General features: G+C 32.5%; 1 protein-coding gene across 1 annotated transcript; it reads left to right on the forward strand.

The window, feature by feature from the left end:
• LOC104737252 (adenine phosphoribosyltransferase 4) lies at positions 3,786-6,808 on the forward strand. Its single transcript, XM_010457384.2, has 6 exons — positions 3,786-4,161; positions 4,382-4,492; positions 5,983-6,075; positions 6,179-6,328; positions 6,548-6,606; positions 6,717-6,808. Exons 1-6 carry the CDS (start codon positions 4,080-4,082, stop codon positions 6,768-6,770), a joined length of 549 nt encoding a protein of 182 aa, XP_010455686.1. The 5' UTR covers positions 3,786-4,079; the 3' UTR covers positions 6,771-6,808.

Below are 10,385 nucleotides of genomic sequence, written 5' to 3' on the forward strand. Positions count from 1 at the left end.
GAGAGAGAAAAGCTACCGGAGTAGTCGCCGGCAGGAGAAGCTACCGGAGTCGTCGATCCTCGCCGGTGGATTACAAAAGGGTGTCGATATCTCATGAAAAAGAGAGAGTAATATCGAGATTTTTTATTTTTGGTAGGCGAGTAATGTCGAGATTTTGTAAAAAAAAATGAGGAAATGGATTAAAAATAAGAAGTATTTTTTTTATTAAATTTAGGAAGTATTTAAAAGGAAGAAATACAGAAAAAAAATTTTTTGGTTTTTTCTACAATTAAGGGTTTAATTAAGTTATTAAGGGTATAATTGAGTTTTTCTGTATTTTAAAACCTACTCTACCAAACTTCAAAAAAAAAGCATAATGGAACAAATTGAAGAAAAAATGTCCTTTTAAATCAATTTTCCCTATATATTTTCTTATAATCTCTCATACAGATTTAGTTATCAGTTTTATTAGTAAGAATAGTTAGGATGTGATTTAATCGTAAAAAGGTTTAATAAAAAACAGAAATAATCAAAATCTCTAATTATTATGCGTTTCGTAAAAGATGTAATCATCACTAAAAATTTAAAAATTTTGAACTCCTTAAATCATGTAATTTTCTTTTCACGTATATTCATCATAACTAATCATCATGATTTAAGGAGTTAAAATTTTGTTGACTTTATATTATTTGTTTAAAATCTGCAAGGTACATACAATAATCTAATATTTTAATTCTCAGATAAATGTCTTTCGTTTACTTCTTACCCTCGCCCCCACGTGTCTTCTACGCAACATAATCATCTCTCTTAGAGTTCTTTTTTTCTTTTTTGCTTTTCTCTTCAAACATAATCAAGAAATTGCTCTATAATCAAGAACGTTTGGCAAATTCTCATCGATTATTTAAAAATTTTTCTCTTTAGCCCTTGAATTTTTAGCTTCTCTTTCTATCAAAAGATGAGCTTTCAGTATTTGGAAGCGGAGAAGCCATTGAAACTACCGCAACAAATGAAGAGAAATGAAACACATGCGGTGGTTTCCGGTATCATTCAAATCAATACCGCGGTTTCTACTTTTCAGCGGCTTGTTATTACTCTCGACACTACTAAAGGTACCCCGGAGCTTTGTGTTAAATCTGTGATTGGAAGAATGACCGCCATTTGTAAAGAATAATGGGAAAATGAAACAGAGAAATTGGAGAAGGTATGATGAATTTAATCTAGACGACTAACATGTATTTATAGGTAAATGTAGTCATGTAGATCGGTTACTCGATTAGGGTAATTTTAGGGTATATTCTCTTTAAATTAAAAATATTCTCTTTAAATTTTATGAGTATATGGCATAATTGATCGGTAATCAAATCTTCGAATTAATTGTTTGTGGGTTTGTTAGTTTAGGATAGTATTTAATGAGATTTTTGATTTGGAAATCAATTAGGTAACTCAAATTTAGGATCAGTTTGGTAATCTATATATTTGTTTAAGATTGATATCTTTGCTCATAATTGACTTTCTAAAACACAAAAATGTGTAGGGGGAATGATCCGAAACTAATGCCCTTTTGAAAACAATTTTTCGATTTTAGATATAAAACAGACAATATAACCCGATAACCCATTATGTATGCCACGAATATTTATGCCCGGATCCAATTTTGTTGATTTCGAGTAATTTTGTTAATTTGAACCGACCCGGAAACCATTTTGTACGATGTTCTGTTATATAAAAAAAATTACAAAATCTAAATTACTTGTTTTAAAGCATTTAAACCAGTAAAAGTCTTACATACGTGTCACAAAATCTTTGAAAGACCCCTTGTCCCCAAGAATTCATAACTGTGATGATATGACTTGTGACACAATATATGATCAAGACATTTTTATTTATGAATTAAACAATAAAAAATCAGATTTCATGCAATAATGATTTGATAGACAATAGAGGAAACTTAGAAAATTAAAAAAACAAAATTATGACCAAGACATATACTTAGTATATATTGCATGTTGTGTTGCGGAAATTAATAAAAAAAAGAGAACAAAATTACATTGTAAAGGAGTGAAGACTGAGGTGAGGAGTGATAAAATGGGAATGCAGAATGGCCAATCACAATTTAAAAGGTGGTTGCCTTTTAGGCTTTTTATATTCCAACCACTGTCTCAAACATTAAATAGGATAAAAAGAGACATCGCTTTTCTTTTCACTATTTTCGTTTTTTGTTTGTTATGCATTCTTAGTTGAAAATAAAATATTATTTTGCATTATTCAGTTTTTTTATATACAGAAAAGTTGTAAAAATCTATTACAACAGATTTGCCACTATTATATCCCACTCTTCATTGTGGGATACTATAGATACCATTATGTAGTCTTTGATCTGTTTTTTTTTTCAAAGTTAATAAACAAAATTAGTTTTAAAAATTACATTGGGGAAACAAAAGAAAAGGTGCATATGTATATATATTATAATATACGCAATGTGGAATATTAAATATTGCATTTTAGATGTGCTTACCTTTGAAATCATAGCAAATTATTGGGTCTAGCGCAACCTCATCATTCGAGATTTTGTTCTGATTTTATATTTGACAATTTATAAAAAAAAAGATAAAATTCTAAAACTAAGATTTAAAAAAACTGTAGCCAGAATATATGGTTCTATTTCGTTGTTATTTCCTAACATATACATTGTTGATGGTGACAAAATATATACATTTGTTGGATATAAACAACTCTTAACATGTATATAACGTTATGGTTTAGAAATATGTTTTTACTATATAACGTGGTTTAGAATTTTTCTTAAGAAAGTGCATACCAAAAGTGAAAAAAATAAAACTAGAATATTTCAGAAATATATATATAAACCGGTCAGCTACATTTTATCTCCTTCTACAAGTTGGGATATTTTGATTATTCCCATTCAAACAAAACAGCATTAGAGAAAACTCTAAAAATGATCACGCTATATCATGATTTCTTTTTTGTCGGCACGTTTATGTTTCCAGGAAAAAAAGAACGGAGAGTTCAATGTCGTCGCATAATGTAGAAGATAAGATGATGCAATAGACCATTTGTACTCATACGTCGTGAGAAAATCTTTTTACAGTTTTTTTTTCTAATCACTGTTTCATAACCCCTAAAATTAAAGAGCCATAATAAAAAATGGTTAAAAGCAGTGTCCTGAAACAAGCGAGTTCGCTCAATTGCATCATTATTTTTTGACATCACTGCACACATCATTTTTCACCTAGAATTTTAAGATACTTTTTTTTATATAGTTTGAGAAAATTAGAAAAACTGAATGAGCTAGTGACGAAATTAGATTTGATTTCAGTCAAATGCAGATAGCCGAGTATTGTTTTATTACAATGTTATTTAGATTCAAAACTAGCCTTATGTTTTAGTTAAAAAATGAGTTTTGTTTGTATTCAGTACAATACTCGTTAGAAATTGTTACGTTGTTAAACTTGGTTAATTATGTTTTGCTTTTAATACAATTAAGAGACTACATTCATCATCTCCACAAGATTTTTTTGGTTATAGAGAGAGGACGTTTGTATTCATCCCGAACTAGTAAAATCTTGCACCAAGGGTTTTGCCGAGAAAAGAAATCTTGGTGTCAAATTTTCCTAAATCACTGTCATATCTTTACAAAAAACTTCAAAATTTCATTCCTCAATTGTCTTGACGAGATATTTGCTTCTTCGATCCATATATATTGATAGAACAATCTTATAGTGCGTATTATTAGGCAACAGGACCCTGCAGTTCAAACAGTCTAATACGTATAATGGTAATAGTTTTCATATAAAATAATATTCTGAAAAAGAAATATACTTTAATTGACATAGTGTCGTGAATATTTGGAAAAAAATTATAATTAAAATAAGTATGATATCGTTTTGACAGACAAAAAAATGGTTAAAAAACACTTGGAAATAAAATAATATTACAAAAATATTCTCTTTATAAGTAAACTCGTATGGATGCCTTCTCTTTCATTCTCTCCATGAACTCTCTCTCCCTCTCTGTACTCTTTTTATCAATTCCTATTTGATTCAAACATTTCCTTTTTGGGTTCGTTGAGTCTGTAGAAAATGTCTGAGAACGAAGTCAAGGATCCTCGTATCGATGGCATCAAAACTAAGATCCGTGTCGTTCCAGATTTTCCCAAGAAAGGTTAGTTTTATTTTCTTCCTCAGTTTTATATTTAATAATTAGATGTTTCTTTTAAGGTCTCTGTTTTTTTTTTTTGGTTACTGAGAAAAATTGTAACATTGTTGTCATCACGGTCAAAAATTTCTTACACGACTTGGGCAGTTATGAATACAATGCAAGTACTGCTTCTTGATTGGAAGTGGGTTTAGATTATTTAAGAATAATAATGTGAAAATTGCAGGAATAATGTTCCAAGACATAACAACACTGCTGCTGGATCCTAAAGCTTTTAAAGACACTATTGATTTGTTTGTTGAGAGGTATCGACACATGAACATCTCGGTGGTTGCAGGTACTATAGATATAAAGTCAAAACATAAGTAATTTATTTTTTTGTCGTAATTTTATTCTTTGCTTTATCTAATTTTCATTAATATATAAACCTCGTGTTGGCAAAAAATATAATATATAATTATCTTGATGCATTTAGTTGAAGAAGATAATATAAAAATTGGATGAAGTTGATCTGTGTTGTTTAGGAATCATGATTCATAATATGACAATTGTGCCATAGTGGTATGAATGTTTGCTACAAGTGTATCATATTCAAGGTTTTACCTTAACCAAACCGAGATGAAACTTTAACATAAAAAAGACGAAATGCGAAAAGCGCTATTTTTTATTATTCGAATTTCCAAAACTAAAAATAAGACACCAAGTGAAATGCAACTTCAACTTGATTTTTGTATTTCATATACTGAAAAAAAAACTGAAACATAAAACGAAAATAATCTGATTAGACATTCTTAAAGTGTAAGTGGTGGAATCTGGTTTGGATAAATGGGTGGTTGATTTATGGATGCCACCTTTTTAAAAGGGTTGGCCCCTAAATAAAGTTTAGTTCTATTTTTCCTCTCATCATTGTTATTCAACGGCTCTCTTTATATCTATGTTGGGTGATAGTAACATCATTATTTTCTTTCTCAATACAGTTTGTTTTTTGTTTTTTTTCAAATGATTTTTAATATGTTTGGGTGCATTAGACATAAGCTGTAGTGCAAATGCTAAACTAGAAGCATCTTAACACCATTTTGAGTTATAAAACAAAACACCCGATTTCGGTTAGAAATTGTGAGCATACATTACAGTAGACTTAAGGGTCATTGCAATTTAATTATAAACCACCAACATGTAACATGTAGATCTATTATATAACTGTAATTTCTAATGTTTTTCTGTTACAATATATGGTCGTTTCAAAGTATACGAAGACTGTGATTTTTTTTAATCAAACATATATCTGATATAATATTTTTCTTAATCATTGGACCCCAATTTATAAATACTATAAAAAGTATGAAAACTGTATGATATATTCGGACCCTATTCAAATGCATATAAATTGCACGTGCTAAAGGAATTTGATATCATTGTACTCATACTGAGATATACACGTAAAAATAAATAAGAATTTATATATTAGAAGTTCAAAACCATATGTAAACTTGGTCCTTTGAATCGTTAACTTGCCCTGTGCTCTAGAATATGTCTCTTGCGTTTGTTCTACGGACAAAAGAGTAAGTCTTCGGGGTTTTTTTTTTTTTTCTTTTTCATTTTCTCTTTTGTTAAAGTCAATACTCTTGACTTTGTCTCTTCCTTTACAAGAATGTTTTCAAGGAATCTTTATTTAACAGTAGGAGAAATAGGGTTTCTCTTGGGTGTCTCTCGCATGCACGTCGTGTGTAGTGTCCTATTCGTATTGACCCTAGCTACCACAGAATACACAGTACCACTATATATACAATTGACAGTTAAAATGTGGTAGTCGATTTTTTTTTTAAGGTATAGAGGCTCGCGGTTTCATTTTTGGTGCACCCATCGCATTAGCCATTGGAGCAAAATTCGTTCCTCTTCGTAAACCCAAGAAATTGCCCGGTTAAACACTATACCAAACTTTTATCAACAATATTCTTTATTTTTATTATTGTTAAAGGCCAAACAATAAAACAGAAATTAGCTTTATATTATTCAAAATCAGGCGAAATAATATTCGAAGAGTATGAGTTGGAGTATGGAAGTGACCGGTTGGAAATGCACGTCGAAGCTGTAGATTCCGGTGATAGAGCATTGGTCGTAGATGATCTTATTGCTACGGGCGGGACTCTCTGTGCTGCCATGAATTTGCTCAGTAAATTACAATTTCTCAAATTTTCAAGAATATAACTTGCAAATCATTTGCCACTTCTTTAAAATACGAAAACGCTTACCATTATACTGACATTGATTTATTTGGAATTCCTCGAATTAAAGTTTTCAATGGTGTTCCTACTCTTAGACCTACTAGATTCAATTATAAACTTGAAACATTTTTTCACTAATCTTGATGAATATATATTTACTGTATTAGGAAGAGTTGGAGCAGAGGTCGTTGAATGTGCATGCGTTATCGAGTTACCCGAATTAAATGTAAGTTAACGTTCATGAATTTTATTTTCCGGGTTACTTTCATAGTAATATAATTAAGTACGTGGAGGTTTATATATTTTTCTTTGTGTGCAATATTTAAAAATTTGCAGGGGAGGGAGAGATTAGAAGGAAAGCCATTGTATGTTCTCGTTGAGTATCGATGAAGTCATTATTATTTTTAAAATTGGAGAAAATTAGTGGGCAAGACAATGCAAAAACCTTAAGCATAATGCGGTGGTTTTTGGATTTGGGTCAATTGGTCGGTTAATTTATGTTTTTGGAATTTATGGAACAACGGACGAAGATTATATATTTCAATTTGGATTTTGCAAAATTTCGTGTTCCATCTATATATGAGAAGCTCCCATGGGAATTGAATGGGCTTGGTTCGTTACTAAATATAAAATTAATTAATTGTTTTTCTATATTCTAGTATTGTGATGATATATATTGGAGATTAATAATTATATAAATGGACTCCAGTGGGAAAACAATTGATAAATGAGGGTCTTAATTTTAATCTTAGTATTAATATAAATCTTTAATGATATGAAAATTTCTATAACTTTTACCCGATTCAAAATAAAAATGGGATTAGCAAATTATATATCGCATTACTGAACTAATGGTGTTTAAACTGAAGGTTGCATTTTACTTTTGTTCTATACCCTACAACCATGACATTGTGGAAATAAGGTATTAGAATAAGACTTGGGTCATGGTGCATCATATTAGTCTTTGATTTTATGATTCTGTTTGTGTCTATTATTATGTAGCTGTCGCTACTCCAGAGACTTAAAAACGAACAGGGCCTTAGACTAATATTGGTCAAAGACTAATCGCTATCCTCCCTCAATGATCTTAACTCAACTCAGCCCAATGATGGCCTAAGACTCTCTAGTTTGCGCCAAGAAGTTGACTTCCGCCACCACCATATCTTTATGGTTCCATGTTGTCTTTCTTTGAATCTATTTTCACTAAACGATAAACTAAAGATGCACTTGTTAAGGAAATTCATCTTGCAGGTCTCGACCGTCAACGTATCCATTATAGAACCAGTTCTTATTCAATTTGCATCATGGTTTCATTCTTTTTAGAGATAGTTCATCTTTCCCAAGTTAATCCCAATTTATTGCTTCATTTAAGTTTCCCTGTCTTGTTTCATCTCAGTTTTTTCATTTTCTAGTTTAGAGTGTATGTAATCTCAAATGTTTCCCCCTTTTTGGGTTGAAGGAAGATGAAAAAAAAAAAAAAAAATACCNCCACCACCATATCTTTATGGTTCCATGTTGTCTTTCTTTGAATCTATTTTCACTAAACGATAAACTAAAGATGCACTTGTTAAGGAAATTCATCTTGCAGGTCTCGACCGTCAACGTATCCATTATAGAACCAGTTCTTATTCAATTTGCATCATGGTTTCATTCTTTTTAGAGATAGTTCATCTTTCCCAAGTTAATCCCAATTTATTGCTTCATTTAAGTTTCCCTGTCTTGTTTCATCTCAGTTTTTTCATTTTCTAGTTTAGAGTGTATGTAATCTCAAATGTTTCCCCCTTTTTGGGTTGAAGGAAGATGAAAAAAAAAAAAAAAATACTCCCTATGTTTTTTATATACTTATGATTTTTTAGAGTTTGACACATAAATTAAGGAATCATTTATTTTTTGTTTATTTTTAAATAAAACATCATTTAATATCTACTTAAGTACAATTCAACCAATGAAAAAAATAAAATGCATAATATAAATGTTAAAACTTATAAAAACCTAATTAATTTTGCATATATTTGTGAGAAAATCGTTTGCCAAAAAACAAAAAAAAAAAGATTTGTGAGAAAATCATCTATTCTAGAATTAAAAAAAAAAGATTAGCTTAAAAGAGATCATGTATAAAAGAATGGAGGGAACATGTTTATTTTTTTTTTTTGGGTGCAAACGAAGGGAGTATGTATTAACAAAAAAAAAAGAAACAAAAACAACTAGAGATGCATCATATAATATGTACACATGTTTTCTTTTGATGAATAAATTTACGTTCATATATACAGAAAGAAAAAAGGTTTTTGGTTAAAAGATAAACTAGATGGCTAACACAAAGTACAAACTCATGCATCGAAGTTACTAATTAGCATGACCAGCAAAATACATTTTACTGAATCTTAAAGTATACATTATAGAAAAGAAAGAAATGTCACCAAACCGCTGGTTCCCTGAAAATTGTATTTCCGGCCAAAATCTTACTTCAACTAAGGCTGAAAGTGGTTCTCATCGTCTTTCACCCTTCCCCCCTGACCAAAATCCTCTTGCCTCCCTGTCTGACTTCCCTTCTTTATCTCCCAATTCCCCCTTCCTCTCTTCCCCCTCTCAAACTGACTACATTGCTCCTGAGCGAGTAGTCCTGGCTCTCTCAGCACACCATAAATCCACTCATGTGGTTGTCAATCCTCAGGCTCAAGCAATCCTTAATGTTTACTATCAAACTCTATCCACAAACCCTAGATCTGAAAACCTTGATACAGTGTCAAAAGCAAGCATTGTGGCTCAAACTGACGGACTGCTCCCTAGTCCAGCCCCGAAGATCAACCGCATTCTACTTAGCAATCCGCAACCCACTCTCCCTATTCCTACCTCAACCAATCACCCTACTACTCCTATGAAACCTCTCCCTAGTCCAGCCCCGAAGATCAAACTCATCCTCCCCCGCAATCCCATCCTCCTCCTAATCGAAGTGCTAACTCCTTGGCACAACGACTCAAAAAAGAAGCAGACAGATCACTTTCTCGGCTAGCTCCTGTAGACTACTCACCGGAAGGGAAGCCTCAAATAGTTATTCCTGATTCGGTTTTCCATGAGAGTGCTGCAATACACAAAGACTTCATCATTGGCATGTTTAAAGGCAGATTGCCATCATTTAAGCAAATACAGAGTGTCCTCGGTCACATGTGGGGCAGAGACCAAAGGTTGGAAATTCACCTTAATCAATCTAATAACTCGATGTTAGTTAGACTTCCAAACGAGTACATTCGTACCAAGGTGTTGGAGAAGAAGATGTGGTACATTGGCGAATGTATGTTCTTGGTTGCCCAATGGGATTCATCTGGAGGGGATAAGCCTGACATGAATGCAATTCCTATCTGGGCTCACCTTAAAGGTATGCCTTTTGACCTGATGCACCAAAAAGGTATTAGTCTAGTGGCGGGACTGGTTGGAGAGCCAAAGGAAATGGACAAATTTACCAGAAATCTTGTCAGCTTAACTGAAGCGCATGTAAAAGTTGTACACAACCAGTCTGAGCCACTACCTTCAAGTGTTGAGGTTGTACGTGAGAATGGTAAAGTCATCACGATAGCTGTTGAGTACCCATGGATCCCACCAACTTGCTCAAACTGCAACGAAATTGGACATGTCATCAGGTATTGCCCTTTTGCAACTACTCCTTAGGTCCCAGCCTCAAGTAAACCTGTAAAACCAGTCACAAAACTGACAATATCACAAAATCCTGTACCAACAAATGATCAAGTAAAGGAGCAGAGCACTTTAGTACCTGAGAAAGCTTCTTCATCCTCTTCTTGTCCCACCACCTCTCCTCAGGATCCTAAGTCCTCTGTTTCGCGCCATAAACCATCTTTCGACCCCCACCATCCCACAAAAAACAAAAACCTACCCTGCCTGCTCAAGTGGTCGACAGTTTGATCCCTTCTCTTGCTTCTACGAACCCTTTTGAAGTTTTAGCTACCAATCAACCATCACCACTGTTATCCCACCCCCACACTTCTCATA

This window comes from Camelina sativa, chromosome 13 (assembly GCF_000633955.1).
Source record: "Camelina sativa cultivar DH55 chromosome 13, Cs, whole genome shotgun sequence".
Classification (NCBI taxonomy): Eukaryota; Viridiplantae; Streptophyta; class Magnoliopsida; order Brassicales; family Brassicaceae; genus Camelina; species Camelina sativa.

What these genes read in the sequence shown, in the direction of transcription:
- LOC104737252 (XM_010457384.2), top strand. Translation starts at nt 4,080, where the DNA reads ATGTCTGAGAACGAAGTCAAGGATCCTCGTATCGATGGCATCAAAACT. An exon ending in TCCAGATTTTCCCAAGAAAG is followed by an intron (nt 4,162 to 4,381) that starts GTTAGTTTTATT and finishes TGAAAATTGCAG; the next exon opens with GAATAATGTTCCAAGACATA. An exon ending in TCGAGTTACCCGAATTAAAT is followed by an intron (nt 6,607 to 6,716) that starts GTAAGTTAACGT and finishes AAAAATTTGCAG; the next exon opens with GGGAGGGAGAGATTAGAAGG.